The sequence below is a fragment of the Salvelinus sp. IW2-2015 genome, linkage group LG26, assembly GCF_002910315.2.
Source record: "Salvelinus sp. IW2-2015 linkage group LG26, ASM291031v2, whole genome shotgun sequence".
Taxonomy (NCBI): Eukaryota; Metazoa; Chordata; class Actinopteri; order Salmoniformes; family Salmonidae; genus Salvelinus; species Salvelinus sp. IW2-2015.
This window is the reverse complement of record NC_036866.1, coordinates 37,540,127-37,563,530: the sequence shown is the minus strand read 5'-3', so window position 1 is coordinate 37,563,530 and position 23,404 is coordinate 37,540,127. Positions and strand designations below refer to the sequence as shown.

At 43.5% G+C, this 23,404-nt stretch overlaps 1 protein-coding gene across 2 annotated transcripts in view; it reads right to left on the bottom strand.

The window, feature by feature from the left end:
• Positions 1-23,404, bottom strand: part of tmtc2b (transmembrane O-mannosyltransferase targeting cadherins 2b) — a 166,760-nt gene that overhangs the window by 39,227 nt on the left and 104,129 nt on the right. For both annotated transcript variants that reach the window (XM_023971663.1, XM_023971664.1), the window contains exons 3-7: positions 10,843-11,689; positions 4,054-4,168; positions 3,449-3,534; positions 1,956-2,140; positions 1,584-1,662 (exon numbers count right to left, since the gene is read on the bottom strand). In XM_023971663.1, coding sequence (XP_023827431.1) covers positions 1,584-1,662; positions 1,956-2,140; positions 3,449-3,534; positions 4,054-4,168; positions 10,843-11,689 — 1,312 coding nt within the window. The remainder of the gene's footprint in view (positions 1-1,583; positions 1,663-1,955; positions 2,141-3,448; positions 3,535-4,053; positions 4,169-10,842; positions 11,690-23,404) is intronic.

Genomic DNA, 23,404 nt, shown 5'->3' with positions numbered 1-23,404 from the left:
TTAATATACCCTTAAATACAGGATACTCAAGCATGTAAACGGTATCAAATATAAGACCCCATTTTCATTTTTGATAAGGATCAGAGTTTGGGAAGTCTTTTGTAAGCCAGTATATAAAGTATCCAAAGAAAGTCTGTTAGAAGAGATATCTTTAAAACTGTTCTCCATCAGCACAAACTTTCTTTCCTTTCAGATCAGAGATATTGTATGTCCTAGTTGGGTTACAGAATCCCCAGACTTAATAAATGTCCTTGTCAGCAGCTAATATAATACTGTATATTGACTGTTATGATTATGATACGGGCAATATGAATAGCTTAATCTATATACATATTTGTCAGACATGGTGTAATGTAGAGCTGGTAACAGCAACCGACTTCGTGCCTTTTTAGCCAACCATCAGCTTCAGATGGAGCTCTGTGAGGGAGCACAGACACGGACATAAAATTTTAAGTGAAACAAATCTCAAGGACTTGAAAACCACATATAGTGGAACATTCCATTGCACCTTTGAGAGGAGGGGGGGGTGTCAGATTAAGACCCAACTTTGACCCAGACAGCCATGTAAACTGCCAAAAGTTGCCAGAAATATGGGAAAATGCTGTACCACCCAACCTCCCACAGCTCTTACAGCTTTCAAACTGTTAGAAATGATTTGGTCAACAATTGGACATAATCTCAGCACCTCTGTCAAGCTGAATTTGACTCCACTGGTAAATGTACTGTATTAGGGGGGCTTGTTGGAATTCAGCAAGAGAGTGAGAGAGGGAGGGAGTGAAAGAGAGAGACCTAGAAGAAGAAAAAGAGATAGGGAGAGAGAGAGGGAGAGAAATAGAGAGTAAGAGAGAGAACGATAGAAAGGAACAACATGGGGGAGCCACAGAGGGAGCAAAGGCAGATTGAGACTTCTCAGCAGGGCTGAGAATGGCCATTGAGGGACAAGGGTGTGAGTGGAATTGGGGGTCACTTGAAATTAAATATTATTGTTTTTTGCAATCAAAAGTAACAACTCAGTCTGCAGCTGCTTTCACATGACTGTAACTTGAGGAGCGCGGTTATTATTGCAGTGGAAAGCAAATTAACTGCGTTAACGCACAGTGGAAACCTCAACATTGGGGCCTCAATGGGTGCGTTGAGCTGCTGCCACACACCCCGACTTTGATGCCGGTTTACGTATCTTAGAAAAAAAACAGATGAAGATTTATAAGACGTTATGAAAACAGAGCACCTTTAAAACGAACAACCCTAGGCAGAGTCTACCCTCCGAAACCATGCTAATTTGTCATGCTTACTGTAAGCCTAGCTCAGCTGACGAGCTCAAGACCCTGGCCACAAGCAATACAATTCAATCCTGAGACCCTTCAGGTGGAATAAAGTTCAACAAACTCCGGTAGAAGTACTGTAAATGGAGCCAAGCCAACAGCTGACACAATGGTTGCAAATGTACCCCCACACCACAAATGAAACACACATTAACTTGCATTCTGATCTACCAATCTTCTATTCCATTTTAATATAATTTTTCTCACAAAAGAAATAACAGCTTCTGTGTTTGGTTCGAGAGAAAGAGAATTGCCACTTACCCATCATGTTATAGAGGCTCTGAGGTGCAAATTGTCTTGGCATTTTCTGTACTGCTTCTTTATACACCGAGAGGGCCTCCTAGGAATTAATAAAACAAAAGGAACCATGCATTAGGCACGAGGGCCCAACCAGGCCGGGGCCACAAGTCATTTATCTTCTGCAGTCAATGGAATGGTATCAACCACATGGAAACTACGTGTTTGATGTGTTTGATGCCATTCCATTGACTGCATTCCAGCCATTATTATGAGCCTTCCTCCTCTCAGCAGCCTCCACTGGTGTGTGTTTCTGTGTGTATGTTTGGTGTGTGTGTGTCCTTGTGTGTGTGTGTGTATGTGTGTGTGCGCCCTCCATCTGCCCCTCTATCCTACCTCCTGATGCCCCTGCTCATGGAGCAGCTTGCCCAGGTTGTATAGGCAGCTGGTAACGGAGCTCTTGTGGGCGTGGGGGTCTTTCAGGTTCTCGTCGGGGATATCGGCGCAGGTCAGGAAGGTCCTCTTGGCTTCATCCATTCTCCCCTGGTTCATCAGGACGATCCCTGTGTTCAAGTAGGCTGCTGCAGGGGGGAACGAGAGATCAAATACACGATCAACATGCAGGCAGAGAGTAATTAGGCTCTATGGGGCTGAAACTAGTCATTATCAAGCGTCTTTCGGAAATAAATTGGCCACCCACTGTGGATCAATTAGCTGCCACATCCATGGGGTGCCAATACATGTTCAAGACTCAGAGGGGATGGAATGTGAATGGGAGTCTGCGGGGTGGAACTGGCTCTACTAATAATGTGTGTGTGCCTCAGCATGCCATGATGAAACGTAGACTACACTAGTGTCCTACCTAGCCCCTCTCCTCAGTTCTCTCTGTCCTTTGTCCATCCAAAGTGAACTGGCCAAGTTCCAAAATTCTACTCAACAATCCCATTCTAGGAATAAATTGCATATATTCCCTTGGCTAGAGTGTTGGTGAAGACTGTTTCCATTAAGAATGTGTGCCTGAAAGGGATATGAGAACAGTGTGAATAGAACTGTCTATCATTAGAGCTTTTCTATCGTCATGGAGAAGGCACTTTGGAATCGTTACTTGACCAGATTCCAAGTTGTACCAGCTGTCAGTTAAATGCAGTGAAGAATGGTACAACCTTGACAAATGACATCTATTATCTGACTTGCTCTCATTCCTTCACTTCTTCCATCACCACGACCACCGCTTTAGGTAAATCATTCAATTAGCTATCGCCAGTAAAAGATGGGGTAGATGCATAATGAATGAGGACTATGATCATCATCTTGATTATATTCATCATTATTAATTACACTTTGGGAGACAAAGGAAGGGAAATCAAGGACTCCAGTGTTTATCTGTCATCGGTTGATAGGAAAAACAATGGGGAATAATTGAGCACGTGAGAGTGACCTCTGCTAACCAGGCAGTGTGACAGTTGAACGATGCTGATAACGAGCTAGCAGGAAGCGTGCATGAAAGAGTTAAGGTAAGACTCAAGGAAAACTAGCACCATTAAGGGAGAAGGAGAGAGAAAGAGGGGGATAATGAACTAACAGAAAACATGCATGCAACTTTCCTCAAGGTAAGAGAGGAAAATAATCATCATTGAGCGAGAGAGGAGAGAGGAGAGAGAGAGACTTTGACCTCGATTCATATAAAATTAAATTATGCAATAGTTTAATCTGTCGGCTTGTGGTCCTTGAAAGCTAACCTACAGGTTGTATTCAATCATTCATCTAGCAATGTAGCAGGCCTGCCTGTGCCCTCCCTCACCCTCAGTCCCATTGGCAGTTGCCTGGACATTGGCACTGTGCAATACCAAGAGCTGGAAATTGTTAACAAAAAGAGGAGCTGTACTTACAAGCCAGAGTTGGCCTGCTCCCAATGGCCAGTTTATAGTAGTGGAGCGCCTCAGAGAACTTGTTGTTTTCTTGTAGCAGCAAGCCGCTATAACAGAGAAAGAAGTAACAGAGAAAGTTAGGGACTCTCACGTCTACAAATCTCAACAGAAGTGACTAATTAACGTCCAATGTGTCTTATAAGACTGAATAACGTGAGACAACAAGGTAATACAGCTTCCTAGTAATTACTAGATCAATATAATTGGAAACAGTGCCGTAAAATAAAATGCTACTGTAGCTAATCTCTACATCTGTTCTAAACAATCTAAAAATGGAAAATAAGGTTCTGTTGAGTAACACCTAAAGCCCTTGAGGCTAATGTTGAGTATTGGCTGTGTGCTGGCTGTTGTCCTACCCTCATGCTGACACAGCATGATTAATAACCTACTGTCACAGAGACAGCAGGAACACAAAACACAATTTCCTCTCTGTGAAGACCACTGATCAATAGACAGACGTGTGTGTGTAAGGGGAGACAGTGATGCTCATGTATGCACACACAGTCTATGCTGATGTAAAAAGGGCTTTATAAATACATTTGATTTGATTTGATATAGACACTCACAGGTTATACAGCATGTCTGCCATGTTCCTGCGGTAGTAGAGGGCGTTCCTGTACGCCTGCTCCGCCTCCGCCATCTTGCCCTGGTTCTTTAGAACGTTTCCAAGATTGCCCCATGCTGATGGAGGGAGAAAATAAGGTTAACAGTGTCAATCAACATGGCTGCCAGCCTCTTTCGAACACCCTCTATCTCTGCCTTAGGTTTTTATTTGCGTATCTGAAAAAGTACGAGCTATTGTTAATCACTCCCTGTTCACAGGCGCTTTCCTCGCTGCACTAAAAACTGCTACGGTGAAACCTCTTCTGAATAAAAATAATCTTTATTATTCAGTTTTTAGCAATTTTCGGCCAATATCCAACCTTAAATCTGGAGAAAAAGTTTGTCAAACAGCGAAATTATTTTTTAAGTGCCAACTATATATTTTTTTATTCCAATCTGGCTTTTGGGCCCAGCACAGTACAGCACAGAGACAGCCTTAGTTAAAGTTGTAAATTATTTTAGAGCCAACACAGATGCCAAACAGGTCTCTGTCCTTGTACTCTTGGATTTAAGTGCTGCATTTAACACTGTTGACCATGATGTCCTTCTGGACAGACTGGAGAGATCCAAAATGGCGTAGCAGTCGGACGTGTGTTTTTCTTGTCGCGTGTTAATTAGTCTGTAAATAGTCTGTTTTTAATTTTTTTCCTATATATTTTAATCTCACTTTCCATCTACGAACGAAACATCCTCTCCTGCAACCGGCCTCACCCAACGTGGTACGGATCTGCTATTTTTTTATACCTTATAACTGGAACCTCCATCAGAAGCTAGCCAGCACACTAGCTACTAGCTACTAGTCATTGTTTGCCACTGCTAGCGGTCTTCACCTTTAGCTCGGACACTAGCCAGCTTTAGCTCGGACAATTACCTGCCAGTCTACACAGTGCGATATCAACCCAGAGCATATCGGACTGCTTTTCTCCACGAAATCACCGGATTCCTGACGCAAGCTCTGAACCATTACATTGGATCATCGCAGCTAGCTAGCGGCTCCTGTTGGCTAACGCCTCTGTTCCGAAGCAAGCACCAGTTAGCCTTGAGCTAGCCTCGAGCTAGGCGCATCTCCCGGCCAGCCGACAGAGTATACCAGCTAATTCGTGAGCTACAATACCTCTTTTGCCTATTGGCCTGGACCCATATTGTCGACACGGAGCCCCGCCGATCCATCACGACTGGTCTGCCGACGTAATCGTCCGATGTTTCAACAGGCTTTTCCGTTGCGGTTTCGCCGAAGACCCATCTGCTAGCCCCGGCCCGCTAGCTTTCTGAACGCCGTGTCTCCCGCTCGCAGAGCTTAGTAGCGACTACCGAACGGCTCCCTGACTCACCTATTGCTTAGACCCTATGATCACTAGGCTACACAGCTGATGCCTGCTGGTCTGTTCAGTAACACTGTACCTAATTTTGTTTATCTGTCGGCCCCAGCCTCAAACACAGGTCCTGTGTGTACCTAACTGACCCTCTCTGCCCATTCATCGCCATTTACCCGTTGTTGTCTTAGCTCTCCCGACCAACACCTGTGATTGCTTTATGCCTATCTCTAATATCAATTTGCCTTGTCTACTGCGGTTAGTTATTATTGTTTTATTTCACTGAAGGGCCCCCCGCAGCAACCTGCCCAAGCCCCCCTCGCTTCTCCTTCACCCAAATCCAGATAGCTGATGTTCTGAAAGAGCTGCAGAATCTGGACCCCTACAAATCAGCTGGGCTAGACAATCTGGACCCTCTCTTTCTAAAATTATCCACCGCAATTGTTGCAACGCCTAATACTAGCCTGTTCAACCTCTCTTTCATATCGTCTGAGATCCCTAAAGATTGGAAAGCTGCCGCGGTCATCCCCCTCTTCAAAGGGGGAGACACTCTAGACCCAAACTGTTACAGACCTATAGCCATCCTGCCCTGCCTTTCTAAAGTCTTCGAAAGCCAAGTTAACAAACAGATCACCGACCATTTCGAATCCTACCGTACCTTCTCCGCTATGCAATCTGGTTTCCGAGCTGGTCATGGGTGCACCTCAGCCACGTTCAAGGTCCTAAACAATATCATAACCGCCATCGATAGAAGACAGTACTGTGCAGTCGTCTTCATCGACCTGGCCAAGGCTTTCGACTCTGTCAATCACCGCATTCTTATCGGCAGACTCAACAGCCTTGGTTTCTCAAATGACTGCCTCGCCTGGTTCACCAAGTACTTCTCAGATAGAGTTCAGTGTTTCAAATCGGAGGGCCTGTTGTTCGAACCTCTGGCAGTCTCTATGGGGGTGCCACAGGGTTCAATTCTCGGGCTGACTCTTTTCTCTGTATACATCAATGATGTCGCTCTTGCTGCTGATGATTCTCTGATCCACCTCTATGCAGACGACACCATTCTGTATACATCTGGCCCCTCTTTGGACACTGTGTTAACAAACCTCCAAACGAGCTTTAATGCCATACAACTCTCCTTCCGTGGCCTCCAACTGCTCTTAAATGCTAGTAAAACTAAATGCATGCTCTTCAACTGATCGGTGCCCGCACCCACCCACCCGTCCAGCATCACTACTCTGGACGGTTCTGACTTAGAATATGTGGACAACTACAAATACCTAGGTGTCTGGTTAGACTGTAAACTTTCCTTCCAGACTCACATTAAGCATCTCCAGGCCAAAATTAAATCTAGAATCGGCTTCCTATTTCGCAACAAAGTCTCCTTCACTCATGCTGCCAAACATACCCTCGTAAAACTGACTATCCTACCAATCCTTGACTTTGGCGATATCATTTACAAAATAGCCTCCAACACTCTACTCAGCAAATTGGATGTAGTCTATCACAGTGCCATCCGTTTTGTCACTAAAGCCCCATACACTACCCACCACTGCGACCTGTATGCTCTCGTTGGCTGGCCCTCGCTACATATCCGTCGCCAAACCCACTGGCTCCAGGTCATCTATAAGTCTTTGCTAGGTAAAGCCCCGCCTTATCTCAGCTCACTGGTCACCATAGCAACACCCACCCGTAGCACGCGCTCCAGCAGGTATATTTCATGGTTCATCCACAAAGTCAACACCTCCTTTGGCTGCCTTTCCTTCCAGTTCTCTGCTGCCAATGACTGGAACGAATTGCAAAAGTCACTGAAGCTGGAGACTTATATCTCCCTCAATAACTATAAGCATCAGCTGTCAGAGCAGCTTACCGATCACTGCACCTGTACATAGCCCATCTGTAAGTAGCCCACCCAACTACCTCATCCCCATATAGTTATTTTGTTTTGCACCCCAGTATCTCTACTTGCACTTCATCATCTGCACATCTATCACTCCAGTGTTAATGCTAAATTGTAATTATTTCGTCACTATGGCCTGTTTACTGCCTTACTTCCCTAATCTTACTACATTTGCACACACTGTATATAGATTGTTCTATTGTGTTATTGACCGTATGTTTGTTTATTCCATGTGTAACTCTGCGTTGTTGTTTTTGTCGCACTGCTTTGCTTTATCTTGGCCAGGTCGCAGTTGTAAATGAGAACTTGTTCTCAACTGGCCTACCTGGTTATAAAGGTGAAAAAAGAGGTGGATTGGCCTCTCTGGTCCGGTTCTAAAAATAGATATCACATGTGGTGTTTTGGGTCCGGTACTGTTCAGTTTATATGAGTTACCCCTTGTCAGCGTTATCAGAAAGCACGTCATTAGTTTTCACTGCTATGCAGACGATACACAACTTTACATTTCTGTGTCACCAGAGGATTTTAGCTCCACAGATAAATTATTAGACCGTATTAGTGATTTAAATACTTGGATGGCTCACAACTTCCTCCAGCTAAATCAAGACAAGACTGAGGTACTCATTGTTGGAGCCAAAGCACAGAGAAAGAAACTGGCCGCACATTTTAATAAAGATAAAACACCAGGTAAAAATCCTAGGTGTCATTTTAGATTCTGAACTCAATTTCGAACGACACTTTAGGAATGGGACCAAAATAGCTTTTTACCACCTTAGGAACATTGCCAAGTTGCAGCCGTTTCTATCTTAGGCTGGTACAGAGACACTCATCCATGCTTATATTACAAGCAGGCTTGACCACTGTAATGCTCTCATGTCTGGTCTACCCAAGAAAGCCATTGGTCAACTGCAAAACATACAGAATGCTACAGCACGGGTACTGACCAAGACCAGACGGGGAGCACACATTATTTTCAAGTCTGCACTTGCTGCCTGTGAGGTTTAAAATCAATTTTAAGATGATTGATTTAAATCAATATATGATTGTGCACCCCAATGCATGTCAGACATGCTTTTGAGTTATGTACCCAGTAGGTCCCTCAGGTCCTCTGGCACTGGCCTTTTAGTCATTTTTAAGTCTAGGACCAAGAGGCATGGATAGGCAGCCTTTAGTTACTATGCCCCCAGCCTCTGGAATAGCCTGCCAGAGAACCTGAGGGGTTTCGAAACTATGTACATATTTAAAAGAGATCTTAAAGCACACCTTCGCTTTTCCTTACAGTGCTTTTTTTAGACTTTCAGTTTTTACTGTTATTCTTTTCTTTTTAATCCTCTTATGTTTGTTGTGTAGTAAATATTTAAAAAAAAAAAAATTCCTGTGAAGCGTATTGCGTTGCATTCATGTCTAAAATGTGCTGTATAAATAAAGCCTGATCCCAGATCTGTATGTATTGTCTTGCCACGTCACGTCAAATGTCACGTCAAACAATGACCATAGGGGTTGGCAAGACAGCACAAACTGATCTGGGAACAGTCTGGTTTTTACCCTCCTCAGAGGGCATTGTGCAGGCGGGGACAGAGGGCATATCCACAGCTGGTACTGAGCTACTGGGACCAAGGAGACTAAGGAAAAAAAGACTCCCCAGGGAGTCCGTGTGTCAAAGAGCCCAATTATTTCCAAACAGAAAATGAATAAAATAACGGTTCCATACGACTGCTCTATAGTATATTAATATAGAGTGAAAATTTAGTCTGGTAGACTGTAAAATGGTGCAATCAATCTCAGGGGTGTGAATGGAGTAGGTATAGTAGCTACATTTCTGTTGTCAAGTGGTATTTTTATTTTCCTATGAAAAATACGTCTATATTGATTACTGCTTTACAAGAAAAAAGTATGTGGACACCTACTCGTCGAACATATCATTCAAAAATCATGGACATGAATATGGAGTTGGTCCCCCCTTTGCTGCTATAACAGTCTCCACTCTTCTGGGAAGGCTTTCCACTAGATGTTGGAACATTGGTGAGGGGACTTGCATCCATTCAGCCAAGAGCATTAGTGAGGTTGGGCACTGATGTTGGGTGATTAGGCCTGGCATCCTATGACTGTGCCACGTTGAACGTCACTGAGCTCTTCAGTCAGGCCATTGTCGTGCCAATGTTTGTCTATGGAGACTGCATAGCTATGTGCTCAATTTTATACACCTGTCAGCAACGGGTGTGGCTGAAATAGCCAAATCCACTCATTTGACGGGGTGTCCACATACTTTTGTAAATATAGTGTAGCTTGACAACCAAATCAACTGAATAGTGTTTCTCTGCAATATTTTAGCTTGACAACTAAATCAATACTGTAGCTAAGTATGGACAGTTGGGATCCATCATGTATACATATGGGCTTATGTATGCACTTATGCACTATTTAACTGGGTCTATATACTGCCGAAGGCAGTAAGAGTAAGAGAACTGTGAACATGAATGACAGTGAACAATCTGCCCCTTAGACACTGTTTCTTCATGCTCTCCCGGTGGCTGTATAGGAGGGGAAAGACAAATAGCAAATCATTCGGGTTGCATTTCATAAAAATGTATCAAGTGCTCAGTAATGCCAAAGGCTCCTTTGAGCTATGCATTTATTTATTAGTTAAGGCGTCTGAGAGAGATATCGCCAAAGTCTCAATAACAATAATAGGAAAGCCGAGCAGAGAAAAAAACAAGTCAATACCCTCTAAAATGTGACTGTAAATACAATAAGACCTTTTATAGGGAATATACTACAACAGAAACCTTGCCATGTGAATTTGTTCCGTCTCTTTAACTGTGTTTTCTCACAGAACTTATTCTCAATGCTTAACGGAGTGTGTCACTATTTCAGACTCGGCCCATTGCGTCTCATCACACATCGTATGAGGACAGTGGTCCAGGGAAGGAACGTAGCTGCTGCTCTGCGTTGCCAGGATAAACAGCTGTCACGTATCAGCCCTGCCGCAGAATCTGAAAGGGAAATTAGCTAACACAACATGTCCTGCCGTTACCTCTGTCCTTAGCCCCGGCTCACTATCTCAGGAGTAACACTATTAGCTACACAGTACTCTTTGGATGACCGTGACCCTAAATTTGAATGTTTGAATATTCTAGTAATGTAGTTTCCCCTCATTGCCAATCAAGTAGGGATGTCAGTGAAGATGTCCTCCAAAAGTAAGAAGGAGAGAGACTCTAGCCTGCCATAGTGGGATATTTAGTAGGTTACAATGGAGGCTTTGTGTTGAAAGGTCCTTCAGCCATGATATACTGCCTGGAGAGGATATACTGCCTGGAGAGGATATACTGCCTGGAAGCAGATATACTGTAAACAATTTATCAAGGAGCTCTGAACACTCATGCTCATATCTCAGAGTACATTTTTAAAATCACCCTTTCTTTCACTCCCACATTAACAGGGAGTAGCTATCACTTAACGTGATGTTACTTTAGGTCATACAGAGTCAACCTATATTATGTGAGAATGTTAAAGTGTGTGTGTGTATGCTTGTCTATGTGTGTTACCTTTAGCAGGATTCACGTATATTCCTGACTTGTAGAGCATCTCCTCGTTCTGCCAGTCCTGGTTCCTCAGCACCGTTTTAACCCCAAACAGCAGGACCATGGCAGCGCTACAGTACACCAAAACAGTCCTGGAGGACCTCCGCCTCAGCCGCACGTACAGGGACCTCAGCCCCACCGCCAGCAGCAGACAGAAGCCCATACTGGGGATGTACAGTACTCTCTCTGCTATCACAAAGCCCACATAGAAGAACAGGTTGGTGGCAGGGAGGAAAGGGATGGCCAGTAGGCCCAAGGAGAACACCACTACATTCTCAGTGGTGGGCAGTCGAGTCCTCGTGACGTAATGCTTTTTGGTACCGTTTTGTGCACTGGCAGGGTGAGGCTCTGTTTCAGAGTTTGTGTGGTCGGGGACGTCAGGGTGGTGATAGCTGTGTCCATTGGTGTTGGACCTCCCGTTGCCGTTGGTTACATGATGGGCTTTTCCGTTGGTCTCCTTGCCCTTGACCCGGCGGGTGCAAAGCCCAAACCAAGTCAGGAGGAGCAGTACCACATAGAAGGCCACGGTATGAAGGTTCCTCCAATCGGCGATGCTTCTGATCAGAGGCAAGGCGTCCATGGACCAATCGAAGCTCAGTGTGTCCGGGCAGAGGAGGAGCCACATGTTGACAGCGGGCAGGTAGAGGAAGGTGAGTGCTCGGGTGAGAAGGGACGGGGAGTCCCCCGCTGGGTTGTCTGAGTTGGAGAAGTTGGGTGGTTTGTTACCCATCCAGTAAAGGCGGCAGACCAGCAGAACAGCACCCCAGGCAGCCAACAGAAACACACTCAACAGCAGGTGGACGTTCCTCCTCTGGAAGAGAGAGAAAACAACAACAGAGCTGAAACTAGGAGGAACGGCAATCGACTGGAAAGCAAGCAACAACAGCAAGAAAATATCATGAGAAGCTAGAGCCAAAGTCGTTTTCTGGTTGATTGGTGATTTTTCTAACTCTTGGAGTCTTTGCATTTGATTTTGATCCAGGCCATGTCGGTAAATTGAGCATAAGATTGAATGTAATAACTGGAAAAACAACACAAGAAAGTATAACGGTTCGTAAACGGAAAAGGAAAAACACAAGAGTGTTTTATGTAACGTTATCTGAAACAAAAGCTGTGTTCATGCACAATTTTCTCAGCCAAGTGTTAGACTGCATCTTTAGAATGTGTTGCAAAAAAAGTCAACTACAATGGATTTTATTGTTATGTTTTGGCTGTGATGTTGGTTTTTAAACACCCATGAACAGGAAGATATCAGTTAACAGTTGCTTGGGATTATAAACCAACAGAAAAAAAAGAAAAGGAAAAACTACCCTGTGACTTTATCTTTGACTCAAGCCAAAATAATCACGGCTACGCTGGATTCATTGACTGTTGCTGAGCAAATGTGGTCTTACATCATAGCATTCACTTATTCCGTGTTGTCTTTCTCTTCACAGACCTGGCCTTTGCGGACATGTCAAAATAAACGGCAGAATACGGGCCCATAGGCGGTCTTAACTGTCATATTGCAGGCTTGATATGAAATACTTTGTGAAACTCCTACACGGAAATGATTGTGAAGTATTTATAAAGCGTTTGAATCTTTTACACTTTGGTGGGAGCGCAGATAAAAAAGCTGGCCTATATTGATCCCAATAGAACAGTTCCTGCAGTAGGATCAACTGGCCATTCCCACTGTGTTTATTTTGGAAAGAACACTCCCGCTTTAAAAAATCTTTATAGCTTCCCTTTCACAATAACGCCAACTAATATATGCAGGGAAACATTCATTTGTGCCCGGCAACAGTGCTCTGTGGTCATGAGAGGTTGATCTCATACTGGCACAGCACCTAATCATGAGGCTATAATACATAACATATAATATCTTACCAATTTAGATGTATTGTAAATGACTAATTTCCCCATAGAGATTGAATATAAAGGATCAGATCAGACTGCCTATCACAAAGTGACATTACACAGACAAAGCCCTGGAGCTATGCGATGGACTTTAATTTGTATCATTCCTTAGAGATCTCAAGATAATAGACATCCCTCACAGACATACACGCAATAGAGTATTGGCTTTTATTCCCCATGTGCTGTACAGTATTCTTTTGGTACGTACACCCCTCTTTACCATTTAAATAGAAAGCCATGGCTGGTGTACAGCTGAAATCCCTTTACGTCCATTTGATGTGCCTTCTTCCATCTCAGTATGCCAAATGGATTACATGTAGCATCTACTGTATGATCAAATACTGGGTCGTTCCATGAAATGAGTGCCTTTTGCATCCCTTCGATATTCCATGTAGAAATGTTGCACCAATATTGCATTTTAAAAGCCTGTTTCATTAATTGACCTGCCCTTTAATATACACCACATGGAGAATTCCAGATTTTTTTTTATGTGAATAAAAACTTTTACATTTTCCTTCTAGGAAGATTTTAACCCATTTAATCCCCAAAAATGTTACCATCATTGTAAATCTCTACATATTTTGTTGCTTTGACAAAGTAATATCTGAAGATTATTATTTATGTAATGTGATTATTTATTTCATGTATAAATGTCCCTCATTTTAAGGTCAACCCTGTTACGTGAAATGAACTTTCATTTTCATGAGGTGAAACAGTACCTTTTTAAATATTTTTTTCTAAAGAAGCATTGAACATCTAATAGTCAACCCATAGTGTAAAAGCAGGTGAGCAGGTTTGACTCTTTTTGGGAATTTCCAGGTGTTTTGTGCTGGAAAAGTGGGCGAGTCGAACATCCTGTTTAGGATGTTTAGGATGCTCTGGATCGTCGTGTACAACAGCGTGTTCCAGTTCCCGCCAATGTCCAGCAACTTCACACAGCCATTGAAGAGCAGTGGGACAATATTCTACAGGCCATAGTCAACTCTATGTGAAAGAGATGTGTCACACGGCATGAGGCAAATGGTGGTCACACCAGATATTGACTGGTTTTCACACCAGATATTGACTGGTTTTCACACCAGATATTGACTGTTTTTTAAGGTATCTGTGACCAACAGTTGCATATCTGTATTCCCAGTCATGTGAAATCCCTCGGTTTCAATTGACTGATTTACTTATATGAACCCTAACTCAGTAAAACTCTTTGTTGCTTTTATATTTTTGTTCCGTGTCATAGTAATTTTTTTATGTAACCTCTTGAGATGGGAAAATGTGTTTTTTATTGAAAATGAACATGTGCTATTTATTACAGAATGTTAAAATGAGGTGTTTTTTTGAATGACCAAGTTAAACTACTCAAAAGTCACCCAATTGGTGGAATGACCCTACTGCATATCACACCTGTGACAGTGGCTGTGACAGTGGCTGTGGCTGTGTTATTGATTTTCCCTCTGTCTTTTGTCATTGCAGATTGATTCAGTGAGGAGATGTGTGTATCCTCAGGGGAAATGGGATTAAAGGGGCATACTCTCCTCTCATCTGCCGCTGATGACTAGCAGTGATGTACAGTACAGGGTCATTCTCCCCACAGATAGTGACAGTGGTGAACACAGACAGGCCTTCAGCTAGGCTACTATCACAGTACAATAGAGAGATTTGTACTGTTAATGAATTGTTCACACAAACCCACACATCATGCTACTCACTGAAAGAGATATAAAGAGAGTGATTCAGTCATTCCATATTAAAAAGCTATTTAAAAATGCTATTTAAAGAAACCATAACCCGATTGGTTCATGGATGGGGTATAGCTTAATACAATAATAGTATAGCCACTTGATTTAATTACTCTATCTAGTAATTTACAGACATAACATTGGCAATGGAACATCCAGTCTGTTAATCAGTTAAATATGTAAAATAAATATGTTGTAAACCTACATGTTGAAGACATCAAAATTCGTCATTACTGTTCATTCATTTGACATCTGTTTTAGTTCATTGATCAAAGTTTTGCTTCGAACAAACATTGAAATTCGAGATTCTGCTATGCTGTACAATCCATCACAATTGCTACTTACAAACTATGAACTGGTGTGTTGTCAGAGTAACTACGGAATTATCATCAGATCATTAGATGCAGGACTAATTGACAGAGATCAAATCTGAATTGATTCCAGCATTGAGTCTCTTCCGTTTACCCCTGGTATGGTTTTGTGGGCCGTCTAGGCCCCCATGAAGTAGGTCTCATGTCAAAATGGCCCGGTCGTATAACTGTGTACCCATCCAGTTTAATCTTTAAGCGGCAGGCTACAGAGGCGGAGAGGAACAGCATGACTGAAGAGAAAGACAGAGGCAGCCGGAGACTCAATCTTCCTATCTCCGGCTATTGAGATTAAATAAGACATTTATTAAATATGTATCCAGCCATGCTGTACTAATTTGTAAGTGAGCCTGTTGGTGTAGGCTATGCTACCATACAGCTCCAGAGCAAGATTCCTTAACATTACCAAGCTAGCACAATTAGAAGTTGTGGGAACTTATGTTTTTAGTTTCAAATTGGTTGTGGGAACTAAGCCATACGTTCCCTGACCGGTAAAACTGAAAGTTTTAGATTTTAACTTCTGAGAACAGAAGTGGACATTTCTCCTGCTCTGGGAACTTAAGGTTCCTTAAGTTTACCTGGGAGGTTTTATTAATGGAAATTATAGGTTATTTTGAGGTTTTTTAATATATTCTTGAAAACTTTCACTGAATGTTTCAATAAGACTTTTAATAACACTGTTAGCTTATTTTGGATACACTTTTCTGAACTCCAAGAACAGATAGGACACAAGGAAATGAATTTCCTTAGCCATTAACCAGGCAAAAATATTTCTGTACTGAAATTCCCACAGAAGAATGTTGTTTCTATTTGAGAACATTACCAATGTCAAACCAGTTGGAGAATGTTCCTAGAACATTACCAATGTCAAACCAGTTGGAGAATGTTCCTAGAACATTACCAATGTCAAACCAGTTGGAGAATGTTCCTAGAACATTACCAAAAATGAAATTAAATGTAACTGTGTTTGAACTTTTAGTAAACGCTCTGTTAAAGTAACAAAACACCAAGAAAATAAATGTTTTTTGTCAAGTTCCTTATTAAATGTGCTAAGAATGTTACAAAGCCAAGCAACTACCGTGCACCATTCCCAGAAAGTTGTGGGAAGCTTGTATGCAAAATAACCATAGGACAACCACCCTCTCACTAAGCTCGAAGAAACATCTGGTTCTCAGAGCGTTATGTGCTAGTTGAGTAGACTCTCGTTGGATACCATCCCAATTAAAAAACTATGTGTAAGGGCAACACTGTCAAAATGTATGACAAATCAGGACATTATTTTCAAAGGATGAGGAGCCGCCACTGTTCAAATCAAATCTAATTGTATTGGTCACATACACATATTTAGCAGATGTTATTGCGGGTGTAGCGAAAAGCTTGCGCTCCTAGCTCCAACAGTGCAGTAATATATAACAATTCACAACAATACACACACATCTAAAAGTAAAGTAATGGAATTATGAAAGACATAAATATTAGGACGAGCAATGTCGGAGTGGCATTGACTAAAATACAGTAGAATATAATACAATATATACGTACATATGAAATGAGTAAAGCAGTATGTAAACATTAAAGTGACTAGTGATCCATTATTAAACTGACCAGTGATCCCATGACTATGTACATAGGGAAACAGCCTCTAATGTGCAGGGTTGAGTAACCAGATGGTAGCCGGCTAGTGATGGCTATTTAACAGTCTGATGGCCTTGAGATAAAATCTGTTATTCGGTCTCTCGGTCCCAGCTTTGATGCACTTGTACCGACCTCGCTTTCTGGATGATAGCGGGGTGAACAGGCAGTGGCTCCGGTGGTTGATGTCCTTGATGATCTTTTTGGCCTCCCTGTGACATCGGTGCTGTAGGTGTCCTGGAGGGCAGGCAGTGTACCCTCGGTGATGCGTTGGGCCGACCGCACCACCCTCTGGAGAGCCATGCGGTTGCGGGTGGTGCAGTTGCCGTACCAGGCAGTGATACAGTCCGTTCCAGAGGTTAATATGTTGCTTGGCAACAGAAAGGTCACCAGTTCAAATCCCATGTTTCTTCATATCCCATGTTTCTTGCTAATTCAAGAATGACTATCAAAAGTCTTAGGTCAGGTCCCAATGGAAGATGAAGAGGAGGGACAGTTTCACCTACTCAGCATTACTTCAGGTAAACAGCATACAATGGCTATGCTTCCCGAAATAAAGCATTAAAGCTGTAACTTTTTGGGTGACCTGACCAAATTCACATATAAATGTGTGTTATAGATCTGCCATCTTATTGAAAGCAAGTCAAAGAAGCAGTAGATCTGTTCCATGTGCGCTATGTCTATGCTTCCAGTTCTTAAGTTTTGTTTTTGCGTCTTTTACGCTTTTTTTTTTTTACACCAGCTTCAAACAACTGAAAATATAATATTGTTGGTTATGGAAAATATATTTCACAGCGGTTTAGATGGTACACTGATTCTCTACAATATACTTGCTTGTTTTGTAACATAAACTGAAATTCGGCTAAATATTTGAATTTTAGAAACCAGGAAATGGACGGAGCGATTTCTGCATAGCGCATCTTTTAAGAAATCATTGGCTTTCATGTTATAAAATTCCTCTTTAATCTTATAGGCACACATAATGAACATGCTCTACGGAGGTTTAAACCTATTACAACCACAGGACCATGACTCATCTTTTAGAAAGTTAGCCTGACTCACCATGAACTTAGTGGTTCTGCTCAAGGGAAGCGAACCGACGACTACAGCACGGCTGACTACAGTATTACACATCTTGATGAACACCACACCAATATCACAATGTCGTTTGCTGTGGTGTGTGGTATCTGTTGGTGTGTGGTATCTGTGTCAGGAGTATGTGAAAGGACAAGCTGTGGGACAGGGGAGCTGATGTGTAAGTAGGGTCATAGAGACACAGGGAAAGTAGGTTAGTAGCCCTATAGGGCAGGAAGACATACTTCCCCTGGACCAGAGGTTAATATCATATCTATGTATCATAGGACTCCACTAGGAGGAGTGATTGACACAGAGGAATGTGGCATTTAAAGCTGACCACAGTAGGATTAGCCATTGTCAGTTCAAAGGGACATGTCATGGTTATTACTAAAATAAACAGATGAACAAAGGGGATTATGGTCAATGTCATCACCCCTTCACCTCGGGCTTGTCGTCCGCAAATTATAGATCTTACTGTACAGATTTTAGTTGAAACCACATGAACATATTTTTGGCTCTGCTTTTAACGTCACTCGAACATAGCAGCGACTCATACAGCTGTTGACGTCTCATATCTTTCTTTTTTTTGTTGAAAGATTAAGAATTAGGAATTTAAATGGGGTACGGCTCTGTCATCATCAGATGTGACGTGGAATGGTCACAATATCCCTACATGTTCTATCCATTGCCTAATTTCAGCTCCCATTTAAATTCCTAATTCTTAATCTTTCAACAAAAAAAAGAAAGATATGAGACGTCAACAGCTGTATGAGTCGCTGCTATGTTCGAGTGACGTTAAAAGCAGAGCCAAAAATATGTTCATGTGGTTTAGTTTGGGAATTAAGTAACAGAGAGGAAGCACAGCTTGGGTTGAAATATATGACATACATAAAAAAAGGATAGCGGCAACGGGACATGTCATGCTTTTCAACAGATATAAATCAGCATTGTTCTTGGTGGCCGTGAAATCCACCCTACATCCCAGATCCCCCTGCCATTATGTCCCACAGTTCTGTCCTCTGAACTTCACGTGAACCTGTCGGTTGTACACTTAAAAAAACTCCACAAATCTCACCACTGGCTTTACACACACTAAATCCAACTCAAAAAAAAGATTCTAGTGCAAAGTAGCTCCGCCACTTCTCAATCTAAACAAGCGGGAGAAACTGTAAATAAGAAGATGTGGATTTGGAAGGGGACCAGGATCTGCAGCTGTTGTAGGATGCTGCCAGGGAGGTCAGAGTGCTGTGGTGTTAATAACACCTGCTGCTGGGGATCTGGACAGGATTTACTGAGCGCCGCGTCACAGTGCTTTCACACCATCCCCCGGGCCTGGGCAGGGGCTTGAAACACCACCTCTGTGTTTAGCCAAGGCGCACCAGGGGGGAGCGATTTGAAGAGGGGCTCCGCGTGTTGGATGTGGAGCTGGGATAGGAACAGCAGTCCGAGTGGGCTGGGAGCCAGAGGCAGCTCACGGAGTGCCACGTAACAAATGTGACACCACCACCCCACTCTGCAGGGCTGAGCTCGCTGCGCATGGCTGCCTCTGACTCTGGCTTGGGCTCTGCCAGGCAGATTTATCCCTGTTGTGATGGGACCACTTTCCAGCAGGGCAGAAGGGCATTTGAGTCTCCTGATGACTGTGTGCTGCTGATGGCTCTCTGGCCCAGGGCGTACGCATACCCAGTACCTGGCTCTGGGACAAACAAGTATGTCATGGTAACTCTCTAACTCACTTCCCAGCCTCGTTGCACAGTCAAACACCACCATGCTAACAACATAGTAGCCATGCTACTTTCTGTGTCTCTGTTAGGTACAGGCTAATACCTTAGGCATAATGGCAAACATGAAAAGAGCCTTTAATGACATTTCAACACACACCATTTGTGAATTCTACACTTTCATATATGGACTCACTTTACTGCCTGGTTTAGACTAGCTGGGGAACATTGACTGCAAAACAAAACAGGATATCAGTTGAACAAACTGGAAATGCAATGGGTCTGCTAATGAAAACCTTTTGAGGGTTCACTGGCCGGTGTTGGATAACTTGATGCGCATCACTATTATCTCATAATTAAACAAACATGTGCCTCTCCCTAATATGCCTCCAGTTAAAATGTCCTCCTTTCAAAAGCACAAGTTCAATTACGGGCCCAGCAAGGGGTCCCCGAGTGCCACAAATCCATTATGCTGTGAGCCAAGGAATTCCAGCTTTGTCTATTTTGTCTATAATCCCGTTTAGCTTGAAATAAGTGGTTTAGCACTTCCCGGTAGGAGGCATAAGGGATTTTTCTCCCCCTTTTTTCTTTTTGTATTTCAACTTTATGAGGAAGGCATGTGAAGAAAATATCCTTGGAGATGAAGTGCAAAAATGAACATTTACAGAAAGTATTTTCTGGTGCTTTGAATGCCTTTTTTCTCAACACTTGGGGTGGAAACGAGCGGAAAGAAAATTTGATCCAAAAATGGTTATTGAGAGCTGCCACTGAATTGTAGGAGAGGTGCTCTGCCATTGATTAGAACTGGAGAACTGGAATTGGCAGCGTTCCAAAAAAAAGTACATGTTTGTGGCAATCCGGTTTTCAATACCAAAGCCTATACGTTCACTTGCTTAGACCTTGCTGTTCACTCTGCGCTCGTTTCCTGAAAACTGATATATTCACACCCTCCACTGGCTAACATGATAACCAGCTTCATGCTGGCCTGTCTTGTACCATAGCATACTCTGTGTTCTCCCTCCTTATCTGCAGAGTTTGTTCAGTAAGTAAGCAGTGAATCCTGGTGAGTAAAACACGCTGATTGTTTGCAGGAATGACAAGATAAGAGTCTCTGTGTATTACTTCCCAAAAATGTGTGATGGATAACTAACGGCTGGCCAAGGTTCCCTAGATGGTTTAGAAAACTCCTCTCTCTGGGAAACCAAATAGTGCCTTAGATAAGCTTCTCTGGTTAGTGGGGAAATTGGGAAGGAGCATGAGGCTGTACAATGTACAATGGACATTTTCCATTTTATGATCGTCCTCAATATTAGTCAAATAAACACGTTGATCCGTTTGTCAGAAGAGCGGCCAAGTAAAAACACACATTATATTCAACTGAACCGTTCACCAATTAAACAAACATCCAAACATCATCCCGTCACGCACACACTATAACACGTTGTTAAAATAAGGCATAGGTGGTGCCATAACCTTGACAGTGTTCACCTCTGACGACCACAGAGCCTGACCAGGACTCATGTGACCCCTGTGGGCCACATGGTTCGAGGGGTCACGGGGTCAAACCTTCAGTGAGTCAGCCACAGCAGTGGCCTGTATCAAAGCATTTAACCTGGGTAAACCTCCTCACAGCCCAGACACAACCCACAGAGTCAGCTGGTCCTGGTATGGAAGTTATGGAACCCCCTCAGTCAAGAGTCATGGAGAAACCCACAGGATACTTTGGGAACAGGCCAGAGATGAGGCAGGAATCTGGTTGAGATAAAAACGGACATTAATTGACTGTGAGAAATATAAGATAAGGGAAATAAAAACACGGGGGCTTCCAGCAGAGTGGCAAAGACCAAGAAGAGGGGAAGATGAGAGAGGATGGCACACCATCACTTCGCATGAGAGGAAATTACCTTCAAAGAGCATAGCTCATGGGACTGACAACATTAATCCACAATGGCTATCTGGGTGCTCACTGCTGTACTTTCAAAGCACTTTCTTTCCTTTCCAAACTGATATGGACTAGATTTTCAATGATAGCCTATATACAAAACCCAGGCGGAATATAGCCTTGAAACTGTTGAAACTTAAATGCCTTGAGTTACGCCAGCTCATGTTCTGTTGGGGGTTCTGATTACCCCGGGTAATCTTAGGTTTCATTACATACAGTCGGGAGGAACTACTGAATATACGATTAACGTCAACTCACCATCGTTCCTACCAGGAATATGACTTTCCCGAAACGGATCCAGTGTATTGCCTTCCACACAATACAATGGATCAGATCCCAGCCGGCGACCCTGGGCGACGCCGAAAAAGGGGAAAACGTGGCGGTCTCGTGGTCAGGCTTCGGAGACGGGCACATCGCGTCCACCTCCCTAGCATACTACTCGCCAATGTCCAGTCTCTTGACAATAAGGTTGATGAAATCCGAGCACGGGTAGCATTCCAGAGAGACATCAGGGATTGCAACGTGCTCTGCTTCACGGAAACATGGCTAACTCAAGGGACGCTAACGGAGTCGGTGCAGCCAGCTGGTTTCTCCATGCATCGCGCCGACAGAAACAAACATCTTTCCGGTAAGAAGAGGGGCGGGGGGTATGCCTTATGATAACGAAGAGTGGTGTGACCATCATAATAACACACAAGAACTCAAGTCGTTCTGTTCACCTGATCTAGAACTCCTCACAATCAAATGTCGACCGCATTATCTACCAAGGGAATTCTCGTCAATCATAATCACAGCCGTATACATTCCCCCCAAGCAGACACATCGATGGCCCTGAACGAACTTTATCTGACTCTTTGTAAACTGGAAACCACACACCCTGAGGCTGCATCATCGTAGCTGGGATTTTAACAAGGCTAATCTAAAAACAAAACTCCCTAAATTCTATCAGCTATCGATTGTGCTACCAGGGCTGGAAAAACACTGGACCATTGCTACACTAATTTCCGCGACGCTTACAAGGCCCTCCCCCGCCCCCCTTTCGGAAAAGCTGACCACGACTCCATTTTGTTGATTCCTGCCTACAAACAGAAACTCAAACAACAAGCTCCCGCGCTCAGGTCTGTTCAACGCTGGTCCGACCAATCTGAAAACCACGCTTCAAGACTGCTTCGATCACGCGGATTGGAATATGTTCCGCATCGCGTCCAACAACAATATTGACGAATATGCTGATTCGGTGAGCGAGTTCATTAGGAAGTGCATTGACGATGTCGTACCCACAGCAACGATAAAAACATCTCCAAACCAGAAACCGTGGATTGACGGCAGCATTCGCGTGAAACTGAAAGCGCGAACCACTGCTTTTAACCAGGGCAAGGTGACCGGAAGCATGACCGAATACAAACAGTGTAGCTATTCTCTCCGCAAGGCAATCAAACAGGCTAAGTCTCAGTACAGAGACAAAATCGAGTCGAAATTCAACAGCTCAGACACAAGAGGTATGTGGCAGGGTCTACAGTCAATCACGGATTACAAAAAAAAACCAGCCCCGTCGAGGACCAGGATGTCTTTCCCAGACAGCTAAACAACTTTTTTGCCCTTTGAGGACAACACGAGTCCACTAGACACGGCCGGCCCCTAAACCTGCGGGTCTCCTTCACTGCAGCCGAGGTGAGTAAAACATTTAAACGTGTTAACCCTCGCAAGGCTGCAGGCCCAGACGGCATTCCCAGCCGCGTCCTCAGAGCATGCGCAGACCAGCTGGCTGGTGTGTTTACGGACATATTCAATCAATCCTTATCCCAGTCTGCTGTTCCCACATGCTTCAAGAGGGCCACCATTGTTCCTGTTCCCAAGAAAGCTAAGGTAACTGAGCTAAACGACTATGCCCCGTAGCACTCACTTCCGTCATCATGAAGTGCTTTGAGAGACTAGTCAAGGACCATATCACCTCCACCCTACCGGACACCCTAGACCCACTCCAATTTGCTTACCGACCCAATAGGTCCACAGACGACGCAATCGCAACCACACTGCACACTGCCCTAACCCATCTGGACAAGAGGAATACCCATGTGAGAATGCTGTTCATCGATTACAGCTCAGCATTTAACACCATAGTACCCTCCAAACTCGTCATCAAGCTCGAGA